The 15,155-nt window shown below is 62.3% G+C and overlaps 2 protein-coding genes across 5 annotated transcripts; both read right to left on the reverse strand.

The window, feature by feature from the left end:
- Window positions 1-1,954: 1,954 nt before the first annotated feature.
- SCN2B (sodium voltage-gated channel beta subunit 2) lies at window positions 1,955-7,367 on the reverse strand. 2 transcript variants are annotated; one of them, XM_015649552.3, is made up of 5 exons: window positions 7,130-7,311; window positions 5,638-5,733; window positions 4,505-4,671; window positions 4,131-4,341; window positions 1,955-4,048 (listed from the first exon to the last, which is right to left on the reverse strand). In XM_015649552.3, the coding sequence occupies exons 3-5, from the start codon at window positions 4,652-4,654 to the stop codon at window positions 3,849-3,851; spliced, it is 561 nt and encodes a 186-aa protein (XP_015505038.1). In that variant the 5' UTR covers window positions 4,655-4,671; window positions 5,638-5,733; window positions 7,130-7,311; the 3' UTR covers window positions 1,955-3,848. The 2 variants fall into 2 exon arrangements, with proteins under 2 accessions (XP_015505038.1, XP_015505037.1); XM_015649551.3 differs by lacking the exon at window positions 5,638-5,733 and having other exon boundaries at window positions 7,130-7,367.
- A 1,634-nt stretch (window positions 7,368-9,001) lies between these two features.
- JAML (junction adhesion molecule like) lies at window positions 9,002-14,762 on the reverse strand. Of its 3 annotated transcripts, none has more exons than XM_015649575.2 (9): window positions 14,688-14,762; window positions 14,362-14,519; window positions 12,581-12,629; window positions 11,185-11,342; window positions 10,648-10,870; window positions 10,328-10,457; window positions 9,949-10,009; window positions 9,644-9,739; window positions 9,002-9,478 (listed from the first exon to the last, which is right to left on the reverse strand). In XM_015649575.2, exons 3-9 carry the CDS (start codon window positions 12,621-12,623, stop codon window positions 9,317-9,319), a joined length of 873 nt encoding a protein of 290 aa, XP_015505061.1. In that variant the 5' UTR covers window positions 12,624-12,629; window positions 14,362-14,519; window positions 14,688-14,762; the 3' UTR covers window positions 9,002-9,316. The 3 variants fall into 3 exon arrangements, with proteins under 3 accessions (XP_015505061.1, XP_015505058.1, XP_015505060.1); XM_015649572.2 differs by having other exon boundaries at window positions 12,581-12,810; XM_015649574.2 differs by lacking the exon at window positions 14,688-14,762 and having other exon boundaries at window positions 12,581-12,810; window positions 14,362-14,526.
- Window positions 14,763-15,155: the final 393 nt, after the last annotated feature.

The raw sequence follows: 15,155 nt of genomic DNA on the forward strand, positions 1-15,155 counted from the left end.
CTCTGGCTGTGACCTTTAAAAGACAAGGTGGCCCGGCATCCCGGCAGCTGGCAGTGGGCAGGAGGCACCGCAGGGATCAGGCTCTGCAGGACTGTCCTGGCTGGGACGGACTCGCCGGGCTGAAGCTGAGCGAGAGGTCCCGGGCACAGACTGCGGGTGAGTACCCGGCTGCTTTTGTCATTCCAGCTCTCGGCTGCCTGCGGCTCTCCCTCGGAGCGATGCTTTCCCCTCTCCCTGCGCTGCCGCTGCCTGCTCGCCCCCGCCCGCGGAGCCGCCTGCCCTCCGGAGCGCACAGGTTCCTCACCCCCTTCCAACACGCAGGGGAAGAGCGGCCGTGTCCCCCGGCAGCCACTGCAGAGCATCTGCAAGAATCGCTGAGGCAACCCTGCTGTATCCCAGGAGAAAGTTTGATCCTGATCCGGCACAGCCCGAGGCCACCTCCACAGAACCCACCTTATTCTGTCCCTCCAGAGCTGCCCTTCACAGGCCTCACTGCCCCAGGCTCTTCCCTTCCCCGGCGCTCTCCTTTACTCCTCAGCCCCGAGAGCAGGGCAGCATTGCAGGGACTCTGTCTCTCCCTGAGACACCCCAGCAGTTCCCTGTGACTCTGCACAGGATCAGCCAGAGGTCCCTGCCAGCTCCCAACCCCTCTCTTGCTCTTTAACACCTGTAATCCCACCCGGCCCAAGGAAATTTTAGTGTTCTTAACAAGGACTGTCCGTGGTTCTGGAGAATCCGTGAAGCCCCAGTGCTGGGGGGGTTGCTGTCACTGTCCTCAGTCCCCTGCAGTGAGAACTCACCCTTGTTGTGTCCCACGGTGTCTCCTCTGTGATCCTCTGCTCTCCTCAAGGGTTCTGCCCACAACATTCTAACAAGCACCCTGAAAGTGCCAAGGGGTCCCCCATCCCCTCTGCCTATGGCTGCATTTGACCCCCTGAGGCTGGGTGAGGATAACCCCACATCTCCTCCGGGGAGCTGCTCCTCCCTGCACGGCAAAGTTGTTCCCTGCCACGGGCCGGGGATCGAGTGGCTGCACCCCCCGGCAGCAGCCCAGAGCTGCAGCACTGTGTCAGCAGGACGCTGGAGGTGATTTGGGTGCCCTTCCTCAGGGAGGGAGAGGTGCCGTGGGAAGCTGGAAGTTTTCCGCAGCGCTGACCCCACTCTGAGGTGTCCAGGGCGCGGTGTCCGGACGGGCAGGGACAGGGACACCGGGAGAGCTCATCCCACTGGCACTGCTGCTGAGAACAGCTGGGAAGAGCAACGTAGGGGGCTGGGAGGGGGCAAGGCAGGGCTGGAAGGTGGAAAGAGGTGGTGGCAGTGCCCTGGGGCAGTGTGTGGCCAGACCTTGCTTGTGTGAGGAATTGGGATGCGCTGGCGCTTGGCAGCCCGGAGTGAAGGACAGCAGGGAGAGGCACGGTGGAGCAAGGCTGTCAGAGCTTCCCTCGTGTCTCCACGGTGGGTGAACTGATGGATGTGCCTATTAACTGTGCCCCAGTTGTGTCGTGCTGCTCGGGAGCATCCCCACAGCGCTGCTGGACTGGGAGAACAGCCGGGTACGGGTGTCCATCACCCAGCACGTGCCCTGGGCTCTGCTGGAGCCTGCTGAACCTTACCTGCCATGAGCAGCCATCAATCCCGGCTCTCTGAGAAGCACAGGTGGAGAAGCTGACAGGGTTCTGGAGGCCCCACAGTGGGTGTGGAGCACCCCTGAAATCTCCCTGTGGGAAGGCTGGGGCAGCACTGGCCACGCTCACACCCCCAGTGCTGCCCTGGCTCTGTGGCAGCTCCCAGGGACAGAGCTCTGGACACACAGGGTGCCCCGGGCTCCCTCAGCACACAAAGCACCTCAGCAGGACCAAGCTCCGCTCCGGAGCAGGCTCATCCCCCCAGGCAGAGCAGATGAGGGGCCTGTCCCGCCCCTCCAGGCTGCGGCACAAAAGCATCGAGGGCAAAGTCGGTGTTTTGTTGTTCTTTTGTTTGTTTGACTGTACAAAGAGCAATAAAAACATCCCACACTCGGCAGAGCGCTTGGCAAGAGAAGCCCAGGGGAAGGCGCACACCCAAGGCCACAGCACGACCCACAGCAGCCCCTCCTGTGTGTACAGATCTGTATTTGTCGGCTCGCTGCTGCGCACAGCTACGTACAGACAGATGCATTGGCAAGTTGCAATCCACGGGTAGTGCACGAAAAGAAATGAAAGGCAGATGCAAGACTGGTCATGTGCAACACTCAGAGGCCTGTGTGCCCCCGAGGTGCTGGCTCAGTCCCACCAGGAGCCGGGGACAGCCCGGCTCTGGCAGAAGGCGGTGCGGGAGCCCTGCGGCACCGGGCACCGCTGGCACTGTGCGGGGTGTGGGGACAGCCCGGCCCTCCCCGGGCAGCAGGGCCCAGGGGAAGGGAGCCACGCGTGGGACACGGCACATTCCTGCTGCGGATGGGAGGGGAGCGGTGTGGAGCCCAGCGGGGTCGAGTGGCACGGACAGGGCGTGTGGGGCCGGGGTGGAAAGCGATGGGGCAGAGCAGGGAGGGCACAGCTGTCCCGCCATCCCTGGGGCCCGATGGCATTGCTGGCATGGCACCTACACAGGGACGTGCAAAGGTGTCCCTTCTCTGCACAGGGACACTGCAGAGGTGTCCCTTCTCCCCTGGCAGTGCTGCTGTGACGGGACCTCCATCACCTGGTCCTGGGCAGTGTCCCCCGAGGCTCTGTGCACTGTCCCCCTCCTGGCAGCCACGGGAGAAGAAAAGCTCAAGGCCGGTGCCACGGGGGACACTGCCCTGGGTCATTGCCTGCCTGAACCCAGCTCAGCTGCCAGGTGAGGCAGGTGGCACACGGGGCTGGGCACGCTGGCAGTGCATTGCCATGGCAGTTAAAGTGTGCAGTGCCCTGCAGGGAGCCCGGAGGAGGCAGTCTCAGCATCACAGGGCTGCTCCAGGGTGGCTGAGCTGTCCTAACTCTGGGCCTGCTGTTGTGCCCACTCCTTCCCAGCAAGTGCCCAAAAGCTCCTTCTCCTTTCAGCAGCTCCTTGTCCCCAGCAACCTCACCCCAGCACTCTCCACCATCTCTGTCTGGCTCATCAGCAGGACATTTTCCATCACAATCACCCTCCCCAGGAAGGAAACGAACACAAAAAAGTCAGCCCAGCACCTTGGGCTGAGATGCTCAGACCCAAAACCAGCCCGAGAAGCAGAAGGGTCCATCCCTTGCACACCAAGAGCCGTCAATGGTTCCAAAGCACTGCAAAGCTCCAAGACACTGAGTGGGTGCACGGCCCTGGCCACTGACTTCTGAGCAGCCTGGGACAGTCCCTGAGGAGCACGAGCTTGCAAGGAGGAGACTGGCAGCTATTGGGATCCCTCGGGATGAGAACACCAGTGCCAGTGGCCCAGGCACAGCAGGAGCACCTCGGGATGACCCCAAGGGCAGACTGCTGTCCCCTGCTTGCATTTTCTACTGGGACAGTGAGCAGACAACGGGGCACGGGTCTGCCCAGAGCCCTCTGCCCCTCCTGGCACCCCCTACTCCAGTCCCTCTGTGTGTGGGGACAGCACAGGTCCCCCCTCACCCGCCCCAGCCTGTCCCCAGCACCTCCTCACAGCTCTCTGGCACTCAGAGCAGGGAACAGGCTGGTCCCAGCTCAGCCTCAGGGGCTTCAGCCCCCCTCCCCAGCCCTGCCCAGCACAGCCAGGCTCCGGGGACCTTCTCTCTGCGCCCTGCTCCAGGCTGGCTTGGGTGTTTGGATGGAAGGAGGGATGCTCTGGGGAGACAGAAATCCTTGCTCTGGGAAGCACATCAAGAGGGTCACGCTGTACAGGGGAGCGGAGGGAGGGGCGGGCAGGGGGGGCATTACTTGGTGCCCTCGTCCGGGTTGCCTTCGCCGTCCGTCTTCCCTTCCTCCTCTGTCTTCTGGTCGTCCGTGTTGAGCCTCTGCTGCTTTTTCCGGCGCACGCATTTCACCACCATCAGCACCAGGATCACCACGGCCAGGAAGCCGCCCACGGAGGCGCCCACGATCACGGCCACTGTCGAGTCGTGCTTCGGGAGCTCTGGGGACACAGGGCACGGGCTCAGGGCTCTGGGAGCAAGCCCCGCACCCGTGGGTGCCCCGCGGCGCAGGGGAACACTGACCTTTGGTGAGCACCTTCAGGCTGATCTTGCCGTGGCCCCGGTGCCGGTCCGGGGGGTTCAGCACGTAGCAGTTGTAGGTGCCCTCGTCCTCCAGCTGCACGTTTTTGAGGGTGAAGGACACGTCGTACTTGGCGGGGTTGCCGGTGAACTCCACGCGGTTCCCGAAGCGGTCCAGCTGCTTGTTCATGATCTTGGTGCGGAACTGCAGGAACTGGGCAGCCACGGGGACAGCAGCTGAGGCAGCGTTCAACACCCCAGGGCAATCATTTCCCAGCCAGGCACCCCCTCCCTGCACGTGCTGCCCTGTAAGAAACCCCGAGCAACATCCTCTGAGCTGGTCCCAGGACCCCCAGCAGATCCCCAGCGAGACTCACCAGCTCCTCCGAGCAGTTACTGCACTCCTGGTATGTCCAGTTGAGGGAAAACTGCTTGTTCTCCACCTTGTAGCAGGAGTTGAAGGTGCAGGAGAGCTTCACAGAGGAGCCATTCAAGGCATTGATGATGGCAGGGGCCATGACCTCCATGCCCAGTCTTGGGGGTGCTGCGATGAATTTGGGGGGTGTCACAGGCAGCCATCCTGGCAGCTGAGCCCACGTCCCCGTGCTGCCCTGCCCGCACAGAGCTCTCCCTGGGGCCTGGCATCACCTTCCAGGCACATCCACGCACTCTGCATCCAGCCAGGACCGGAATGTCCCTGCCCAGCAGGAGCAAGGGGAGCAGCCCCAGCCCTGGCACCGTCTCTTGGCTGGACAGGAAGAGCACCGTCCCTGCTCTGCCAGGGCTGGTGACCCTCCTGTGGCATCCCTGCTGCCGAACGCTGCTGCCTGCAGGCCAGCCCTGCTCCCGGCCGTCCCCCGAGGCTGTGCTGCTGCTGCGGGATCGATGGCGCTGAGCGAGGCTGCAGCGTCAGCACGCGGGGCCCGGCGCCACAGCCACACGCAAATTTATGGCTGAGCTCATCACATTTCATTCCCAGCAGGACACGGCCACGGCAGCAGCGAGGGCTGGGATCTGCCAGGGCCGGCCCCAGGGGCTCCGGGGGGAATGCAGATGCTTTCCCCTGCCAGCAGTGCCCACGCAAGGATTCTCCAGCTGGGAATGACCAGAGCAAGATCCTGGTCGCTGCTGAGGAAATGAGGCCAGTCCCTGATCCCTGGCCTTGCTGATACAGAGGGGCATTACCTGGTGCAGCTATCAGGGCAGAAATCACCTGGGGAGTGGGCAGGGATGGGGTGTGTGTGCCCTGCTCCCTCCTCCACTCCTTCCCTGCAGCTCCCCACAGCAGCACCCAAACCCAGCGCCTGCATCCAGCACCTGTCCCCAGGCTGGGCAAGGGGAGCAGGCTCCTGTGCAGCCAGGCTGGCTGCAAACACGAGGCTGAGCCCTGACAAGCACAGGGACGTGGGGACAGCGAGCCCTGGGAGGGACAGAGTGTCCTGGGGGGCCGTGACACCCTACAGGGCAGGCAGAGTGACACTGCCACCAGGTGCTTTTATGATCACCTCACCTCTCCCCTTGGGCTGCTGCTCTTTGCTCTCAAACCTTCTTCCCGAGGCCAAGCTGGGTGCATGTCAGGGCTGCTCCGCTGGCCGCTGCGCTCCGCCTGCAAGCAGGGCAGGAAAGGGGCCAGGCTCTGCAGCCAGGGACGAGAGCCCTTCCCAAGCTGCAGGTACGGCTGTGCTGAGCCCCAGCTCCCACTGCCAGGTGTGAACCAGCAGCACTTTGAAGCTCCCTGGGGACAGAGCAGTGCCCTCGGCTATGGCCAAGCCCTGGGGACGGCTCCTTGCTTTGCTGGCAGCCGTGGGGAATGACCTCCATCCTTCCCCAGTGCAGGGAGGGCTCAGGGACACAGGGATGGACACAGCTGGTGCTTGGGGACGAGTCACAGCACCCAAGGAAGAGGTGTCCTGATCCAGTGCCACAGCCTTGTTGCCCAGTGGCAGCCACCACCTTTGATGCCTCCAAGAAAACCTTGCAGGGATGGGAGAGAAGAGGCAGGAGCCGGCAAGAATTGTTGGTGGGGATCCCTGCGTGGAATCTGAGTGCCCCTCACACGATGCCCAGTGAGCCTGCAGGTGGGTGAGTGGCCTTGTCCCCTGTCCTTGGGGCTCCCCAGGGCTCTACAGAGGCATGAGGTGCCACCAGCAGCAAACCTGGGACACCACGGCCTGGCAGGACCTGGGAGCACCCATGTGTGTGGGTCCAAGCTTTGCCACTGGCCGGGCACTCAGCCCTGGGGGACAACAGAGGTGGGGGAATAAACCCCCCAAACCCCAGGGACCGTCCAGGCCGCGTCCTGCGGCGCTGCGCAGGCTCCCAATCGCTCCGTCACGCTGCACCCAGGCTGGGGGGGGCACGGTTACAGCAGCCTCTACAGCAGCCCTGACTAGGTTTTGTACCCTCCTTTCCCAGGCTCTCTCCTCGGGGAAAAGCAGCCCATCAGGAGCTCCAGGACAGCACTTCAAAGGAGCGGTGCGCTCCCGGCCGCGATCGATGCGGAGCTGCTGACACAGCGCGGCTGCTGCGGGGCCGGGCAGCGCGCACGGACCGCGGCCCCCAGCGCGGCCACCAGCCCAGGGACAACCACAGCACCCCTGCCAGCACCCGCAGGACAGCCACAAGCCAGCACAGCCCACCTGCCAGCACCCCAAAGGACAGGCACAAGGCAGCACAGCCCACCTGCCCGCACCTTGCCAGCCCCGTGCCCACGGCAGCCCGCTCCTCCGCCTGGCGTGCAAGGGGCTCTGCGCTCCGCAGGCAGCCAGCAGGATGCGGGCCGTTTTTAGGAGGAGAGGCAGTGGCACCATACCCCCCACCCCGCACGAAAGCAGGTCACCCTGGCTGGTGGCTCTCGGCAGGGCACACGCCAGACCACCTCCGTCCCCATCCCTGCGGCACGGCGCTTCCCGGGGCCGGCACAGGGACACGGGGGGTCCTGGCCGGGGACACGGGTGTCTCCCCATCTGGGCACATGCAAGGGGGCTCAAGCCGACACTTACCCAGCGAGAGGAGCAAGGTGAGGCCAGTGAGGAACAAGGTGGGCTGCGGGAGCCAGGCTTCCGGGCTCATTTTGACGGACTTTTGTGTGTGGAGAGGACGTGGTGTTGGTGTGGATTGTGGAGGTGGTGGAGGTGCTTTTTCGAACGCCCGGGTTATTTGCAGGTGACATAGAACATTAGAGCCGCTTTCTCCCCACAGCCCAATATGGCTGGAGCGGTGCTGGGGCGAAAAAAAGCAGTAAATGCTGTGGTTGGTGGATTGCAGCCGCCGGAGTGGGAGGGCGGAAAAATTTTCCCCTGAACTGCAGGCGACAGCTCCTGGCACTGCCGGCTCCCTGCTCTGTGGCACACGGTGGGCTCCTGCGGCCCCCAGACCCCCGGGGGCAGTGGGGACATGCAGCTGTGTCCCCTGTGCAGGCTGGCGGCCAGCCCTGCTCGCACCATCCGCGGCGGCTGTTCCCGTTCTGGAGAGCCCAGAGGGGCCCGGGAGGGTTGGAAATGCCCTCGCAGAGGCAGGCAGAGAGCAGAGGGGCTGCTCCAGGCTGGGAACAGCAGAGGGGCCCGAGCAGCCCAGCCGGGATGCCCCAGGTAGGCTGCAGCAGGTGGAGGTGCTCCTGGTCACCTGCCCGCTCCTGGACAGCTCCATCACTGCCCAGGGCTGCCAAACTGCTGCAGGCTCCTTCCCCTTCTCCAGCAGCATCTTCTCCCAGGATAACACCTCTCCTCACCCAGCTCTGGGATGGGGAGGCTCTGCCCAGCAGTTACAGGGCTGGAGAAAGTCTTTGGTCGCCTTTACACCATCGGTCAAGGAAGCCTTTGGGCCCTGGGCTCCAAACCTGGATTCCAGCTGCAGGGATGGGTGCAGGGAAGACAAGGTGTGACCTCCTGGAGACCAGAGAGGCAGAGCTGCTCAGGCCCCGGGACACGGGGTGGTGGCGTTAGCTGGGACAGCATCACTGGGGAGAGAGGCGGGAGATGCCCCAGAGCCGGGGCACACCTTGGTTCCCGTGCAGCAGAGCTCGGGGGGGACAGGAGGGATGCAGAGGGGCTCTGCTGCCTCGCCAGGGTCAGGAGGGAGGCAGGACAGCCGGGAGAGAAAGCACGGGAGCGTCCCAGCAGCTCTGCTCTGCAAACACTGCACGCTCAGCACTTTCCCACCCGTCCTGGGCAGGCAAAGCCCGCTCTACTCTGCTGCTACGGCTGCCACGACCCCACAGAGGCCCTGTGGGATGCCCCGAGCCCCCAAATCCAGCTCCGGGGGCTGGTTCCTCCTAAATGCCGTCCCGCGGCTGCCTGCGGGAAAAGAGAGCAGGGTGTCAACGAGAACCAAGGAGCGCAGCGCGGCGCTGCAGTGTGCCGGCAGCGGTGGGAGGTGGAGGGTCCCGGCTCCCTCCGCACCTGGAGGTGTCAAACATCTATAGATAGCGCCCGGCACCAGAGATACCGGCTCCCTCCGCACCTGGAGGTGTCAAACATCTATAGATAGCGCCCGGCACCAGAGATAGCGCCCAGCAGCCAGAGATAGAGCGGGAGCAGCGCCAGCGCCCGCCCAGGCGCTGCCCCGGGGGCCCGGGAGGGGTGGCTGGGCTCCCCCCGGCCAGCGCTGCCCATCACCCGGCTGCTCTCCCATGGCCGAGGGACACACGTGGGGGACCCCACGGCCCGCAGGCTTTGTTCTGCTTCCCTCAGTCCCCATCCTGCTCCCAAGGATTTGTCCCGTTTGGCTTTGCTCCCACCTGGAGCTGGCAGACGCTCCGTGAGAGGCTGAACGTGGGTTCAGGGGCTCCCAGGCCCCGGGCCAGGCAGATTTTGGCACACTTGGACATCACATGCTTAGGCAGGAGGTAAAACGAAGACAGGATCAGGGAAGACTGATGGAAGACTCCCTGAGTTTTATTATCTACAGAAAAATAAAGCGTCGGCTCCCGCTGCATCTCCCCCCTTGGAGATCCTCATCCTGGGCCAGGACCAAAGCTGGAGCCTGAGGCTGTGCCCACTCTGTCCAGAGTCCAGGGGGCAAGAGCCGGAGGGACAGGTGTCCCCTGGTCCCCTGCAGGCAGCTGGGGTGGGCTGTGCCCCAGCAGTGCCCTGGCACAGGGCACACAGTGACATGTCACCAGTTCTCAGTCCTCAGAGGGACAAAGGTGTTTCAGACACACCTGGATGGGCTGCCATCCCTCAGCACAGCTATTTCTGCTGCTCTGGAGGCCGGGGGAGTGCCTCCCCTGACCTGCTGTGGGGCTCCTGGCTCTGCCCATCTCCCTGTGTCCCCTCTGCCATCCATTCCGTCGGGATCGCCCTCTTGGCCAGCTCCACGTAGACTCCGTTGTCGCGGCCATGAGAGGGGTGCTGCAGGGAGCAAGGGGCAGGGTGTGAGCCCCAGCACGGGTACCAGGGTGTGTTTGGATGGCACGGGACCCTGGTCTGGCACAGGGAGTGAGTCCCTGGATGCTGCGACCCTGGTGAGGGGGGCAGTGGTGTGGGGGCCCCGTCACACCTGCTGCAGCTCCTCACCATGGTTATGTACGTGTCCTCAGCTCTCCTCTTCTTCTTCGCTTCCTGCTCAGCCTTGGGTACCTCAGCTCCGGGGATTGAGGAGTATATCGCTTCCTGCCGGGGCAGAGCAGGGTGTTTGGAACCGAGCAGCCCCCAAACACACAGGGGCTGCCTGACCCCAGTCACAGGGCAAGCAACAAAAGCCACGGCTGGAGCTGGCCAGGATCCCTCGTGCCTGGGCAGTGAGGGATCCCCTCCCTCGGCCTCCCCAGCCCTGAGCCCACACACCCAACCCCAGGGACCCCTCCAGCCTCAGCTCTCACCTCTGCTTTGTTCTTGCTGCTGCTGTTCCCCATCCTCTCCAGGGCTGTGATGGTTGCAAACCTTGAGGGAAGCCAGCAGCAGTGTCACCTCCATAGGAGCTTCACCTGCTCCTCCTGTCCCACCCTCCCTCTCCCGGGACATCCCTTTGCACATGCCTGGGCCAGGCTACCCCTGCTGCTGGCACATCCCGGGGGTTTGGGAGCCGAGGGGACGCCGGCCGGGCCAGGGTGACACTAGATGGCGGCAGGAGGCTGCACCCCACAGCTGGGGAGCTGAACCCTCACACCTGAGAGCACCTGGGCAAAGCCTGGCCAGGGAGAGCAGCGCAGGAGGGCTGCAGGGAGCTCACCCCCGCAAACCCAGAGGCAGCGCTGGTACCTCTTCCTCACGCAGAGCCCGGCCAGGAACGCCACCACCACGGCCACGCAGCCACAGCCCACCACGGCCGGCCAGAACCCGGAGTCTCTCGGCGGCTGTGCGGCATCCTCGGCAGCCGCTGCTTCTCGTCCTGCCGGGGAGACAGAGAGGGATGGCACCGCGGGGAGCCGCGGAGCCGCGGGAGGATGCGGGAGGATGCGGGAGGATGAGGGAGGATGCGGGAGGATGAGGGAGGATGCGGGAGGGTGCGGGAGGATGCGGGAGGATACGGGAGGATACGGGAGGATGCAGGAGGAGCGGGGAGCAGCGGCGGGGCGCACCTCTCGGGGCCGGGCTGACGAGCAGCACCGTCCGGCTCTTGAAGACGCTGCTGTTCTGCAGCAGCCGCAGCTCGCACTCGTAGGTGCCGCTGTCGTGGACGCTCAGGTCCTGCAGCAGGATGGAGCCGTCCCAGCGGGAGATGTTCCCCCGCCACTGCACCCGCTTCTTGAAGCGGCCCGCGGGGACGGCGTGGTTGCTGTAGTAAAAAAACACCGTCTCCTCCTGCCAGGGCACAGACGGCGGCGGGTGAAGGGTGTCAGGTGCTTGTCCCTTCTCAGGAGCTCTCAGCTCTCTCCCTGTCCCGTGGTGTTCTCCTCGCACGGAGCGCACTCGGGGAAAGCCCCGGGACGCAGCACCCAGAGCGGCCGTGCCGAGGGGTCCTGCCCCACACGGGGACCCTTCTTCCACTCATGGAAACTTCCTCTCCTCGTGGCCTGGCGGATGGGCTTCCCCACAGCCTCCCCACGGCTTCCTCACCCTCCTTCCCCTGCCACCGACAGCGTGTCCCCTCCCCTGCCACCCCTGTCCCGACCCACCTGAGCGCCGGCTCTTGCCTTGTGCAGCCAGTCCACTTTGTGCAGGGTCCATCCCCTGCTCTCGGGGTCTAGGAAGAGGCACGGCAGCAGCACAGAGTCTCCGGCCCTAGCTCGGAGCTGAGGCTCCATGAACACCCCCGCAGCCCCGCTGCAGCGCTCTGCCGGGGACAAGGACAGCACGATGAGCCCAGGGAGGACGGCCAGGTGCAGCCTGCCTGTCCCCATCGCCATCTCCTCTCCGGGGAAGCCTGGGGCTCGCAGCCCTGACCGGTGCAGAGGCCGAGCCCGTGCCTGACCCCTGCTCGTGGCGTGCCTGGGATGTGGGGCAGCACATCCTCCACACCAAGGGCTGCTGCCGTGTGATCCAGCCGAAGGGGACTTGGGAAGCACAACCCCTGCCCTCCACGCCTCGGAGCCAAAGCCTGCAGCTCCTGCAGGGCTGTGCCTGTGAGTCACTGGCTGGGAGAACCTGTGCCGCTCTCATCTGTGCCAGGCCAGGGGCAATTTACAGGAATTTCAGTTCCTCCCTCACTGCCCATTTGGCTTCCTTCCCCTTTGCTCACAGGCTCCAAGACCTGGGCTTGTACTTGTCTGGCCACATAACCACAGCTTGGGGTTTCTAGAGAAGCTGGACAGTGGGAAAAAAAGCAAACCAGGGGAACATCAAAGAGCACAGGGCTGACAACCAGCACGAAGCGGCTGCCGGCTCGCTGGGATGCAGAGGAACTGAACTAAATCTGAACTAAAAGATTCTCTGAAACGAGTGGGGCACAAAATGTCACTGGAGTTCCTCAATCTGCCCTGTCCCAGGCTGCAGTGGCACTGCAAGGGGAGGCTGAGGCTCTGGCTGCTCTTTGCTGAGCTGATTCAGCGGGGAGCTGCTCAGACAGGTATGCTCATCCTCGTGGCCGAGCCACTCTGCTCAGCCTGTCCACAGCCACCGAGGGCTGGGCCCTGGCCAAGCACCAAGTGCTCGTCTGAAACCCTGTAAACAATGAATGCAAAGTGCTGCAGCTTCCCAAACAAGTTCTGTTGGTCTTGACCAGCCAAGGAGCTGGAAATGACAAATATTTGCCAGCAGAGAAGACCAAGGGAGCTGCCTGCCTTGAGCAGAGCCAAAATCAATACCTTGGAAACCTCTCCCTGTATTTAGAGTTGGTGAAGCAGTTCTGCTTCTCTCGAAGCCTTGGAGCCTCAACAGAGGACATATCCAGGGGTGCCAGTGCAGTTTGCAGCCTGTGTATAGGGGGGTTTGCAGGAAGAGGAGATGCAGAACACACAGGGCCAGAGGAGGGACTGGCACCCCAGAGAGGAGCAGCTTCTCACCACGGGAGCAGGGACCCTGATGGAGCAAAGGCAGAGGGGAAAGCAGAGGGGAATAAAATGGAGAGCTTACCCAGCCATGTCAGCAGCAGGGTCAGGCTCAGCAGCACCTTCATCTCCCTCTGAAAAGAACAGCAGAGGTGACAGTGCTCCAGTGTCCCCTGGGGCAGGACACCAAGGGCTGGCAGCCAGCGCAAGGTCAGAGGAAGACTCTGGTGTGCAGCCTCTGAGGCTGGGAGGCTGAAAGTCAGCACAGCACAGAGGGCAGAGACTGGGGCTCTGGTTTGTGAGACCACACTGAGCCTGGAAAGGAAGAGGAACGTGGGGGAGAGAACTCAGCCTAAACCCCTTCATGATTTCCCCTAAGTCACGAATCTTTCCGGTGGTTTGGGGGTCGAGCCTCTGACATCTGAGACAAGATGTTTGCAGGTTGACTCTGCCCCCAGAGCAATCAGATGGTTTTAATATGACAGAATCAGAGAAGTTTGGTCCTAAAACACAGAGCCCCTACCCCAGACCTAAATCCTCGTCCCTGGGTGCTGCACATGGTGAGAAATTCTGCTGGAGCAGCACCATATCTGGTCTCTGGATTCAGCTTGACCTGCTCCACATCTCTCAGAATAAAGCTGACATCTCCCTTCTGTGCATCGTAGATTTATCCTGCAGCCCAGGGAAGGACTGGCTGTCACCACCAGGAATGTGCCAGCCAGTGTCCAAAGGAAGGCAAGAGCCTCCCTGCTGCCCTGTCCCTTTTCCATTCATTTAAGGGTAAATAGTTACTGAGAGCAGCTCTCCCATCTGGAGAACCCTCATGTGAAGCTGGAATTGAGGCTGCCATTACCAGCACGTATTTTCCAACACCTCAGAAATGAAATAGAAATAGAAAGACAAGAGGTGAATCATCTCTGGCATTTTTGGTGGCTTCTCTCTTTTTGCTCCATTGTGCAAGTGATAGGCTCTCCAGCTCAGCCTCAGGCAGGGATTCCAGGTCCAGAATCAGCTGCTGGGGACCCTTGGATCAGTTCTAGGCTGAGAAAATCACTACAGCTTTGTACCTTCATCACCCTGCCCTTTCCACAAGCATATCCTGAGAAGTGGCAGCAAACCTTCTGGAATTCTCTCCCATCTGCCTCTCAAAGCCCAGGACCCCTCTGGGGCTGGGTTTTTGTGTGGTTTGCTGAGCTCTGTGCAGCTCTGCCGTGACACACTTGGCTGCACAGCCTGCACTGGTGCACACCCGACCTACAAACACAGCTCCTGCTCAGCCCCAGGGCCCTCAGCTCAGGGCAGCATAGCTCAGGGCAGCAGGCACAGCATCCTGCTTTCCCAGAGACACTGCCAAAACCTGCAGAGCTGCACCCTCCCAGGAGCACCCCTGTGCAGCAGCCAAAGCAGCAGCCAGCTCAAAACCCGGTCCTGTTTGGCTGTGAAAAGCTGAGATTTCTATACCCAGAACCTCCAAGAGCTGAGCTGGGGCTCTGGGCCCTATTTACCACCAAGTCCTTGCTGGGTTTATTGCCCTGGTTTGGAGAAGGATTTCTGGTCCTGCCCAGCAACACATTTTTGCAGGATGTCCCCCTGTGACACACAGCAGTGAGAGGGTGCTGGGAGGCACCAGCTGGAGCCAGCACCCACTCACCAGGCTGCTCTGTGTGTGCCAGTGCTGACACATCCAAATCACCTTTCCCAAGCACACTGGGGGAAAAGGGGCACAGACACCACGTGGCCTTCACCCTTCCCTGCTTTTGCACGTGGCATCTGAGTCGACAGCACTTCTGCTCCCCTGGTCCTCTTCTCAGGAAAAACAAATGAAAAAAACATCCAGAAATAAGTATTACAGCAAAAAATACTCACCTAGGGTGGCCTGGAGAGGTCAGCTTGTCTTGCACGAAGGGCTCTTCAGCGACTGGGTCAGAGAACGTGAATCAGTTGCTAAATCATCTTGAGGTTGCATATGCAAGATCTTCCTTGGCAGCCTTTGGTTCCTTCTCTAAGGTTGAGTCTGGTGGTCACTTTCACACGCAAGAGAAAGCAGAACAACAAATCAGGATGTGCAACAGAGAGGGGAAACCAACTGCAGATGCATCTGTCTGAAGCAGGGGCGATGGGGCAGCTTCAGGAGGCACCTGACAGGATGAGCTGGGGCTCAGTCCCTGTGAGGGACTGCCCTGACCACTCACCATGACCAGTCCAGGACACTGAGCTTCCTGGCTCACACCCTGTGCTCCCTCCTGCTTTGTTTTTGGGGATCAGAGCTGCTTAGAGAGCTGTCACTGCTGCACCTGGGTCTTGTCCCTGCGAGGCAGCAGCAGCAGCACTGGGTGACGTGGCTGTGCCTCCCTCCTGCTGCTGCCAGGGCCCCTGAACCTGCCTGGTGCAGCATGGGCAGCTGCCTCCTTCTGAAACACACACTAGCTGCTGATTTTCCTCTGGTGCAACCCCCCTGGCCACTTTGAACACCCATTTTCATCCTTCCTCTTTCCTCGAAACACCAGAGCAGCTCCTGGTCTCCATCCCAGTATCCCTCTGCTCTCCATCCCAGTATCCCACTCCATCCCAGTATCCCACTGTTCTCCATCCCAGTATCCCTCTGCTCTCCATCCCAGTATCCCACTCCATCCCAGCATCCCTCTCCATCCCAGTATCCC

This window comes from Parus major, chromosome 24, assembly GCF_001522545.3.
Source record: "Parus major isolate Abel chromosome 24, Parus_major1.1, whole genome shotgun sequence".
NCBI classification, from domain to species: Eukaryota; Metazoa; Chordata; class Aves; order Passeriformes; family Paridae; genus Parus; species Parus major.

What these genes read in the sequence shown, in the direction of transcription:
- SCN2B (XM_015649551.3), bottom strand. Translation starts at nt 7,199, where the DNA reads ATGAGCCCGGAAGCCTGGCTCCCGCAGCCCACCTTGTTCCTCACTGGC. An exon ending in GTAACTGCTCGGAGGAGCTG is followed by an intron (nt 4,342 to 4,504) that starts GTGAGTCTCGCT and finishes GTGGCTGCCCAG; the next exon opens with TTCCTGCAGTTCCGCACCAA. An exon ending in CCTGAAGGTGCTCACCAAAG is followed by an intron (nt 4,049 to 4,130) that starts GTCAGTGTTCCC and finishes CTGTGTCCCCAG; the next exon opens with AGCTCCCGAAGCACGACTCG.
- JAML (XM_015649575.2), bottom strand. Translation starts at nt 12,623, where the DNA reads ATGAAGGTGCTGCTGAGCCTGACCCTGCTGCTGACATGGCTGG. An exon ending in CGTCAGCCCGGCCCCGAGAG is followed by an intron (nt 10,458 to 10,647) that starts GTGCGCCCCGCC and finishes TCTCCCCGGCAG; the next exon opens with GACGAGAAGCAGCGGCTGCC. An exon ending in GCAGCAAGAACAAAGCAGAG is followed by an intron (nt 9,740 to 9,948) that starts GTGAGAGCTGAG and finishes CTGCCCCGGCAG; the next exon opens with GAAGCGATATACTCCTCAAT.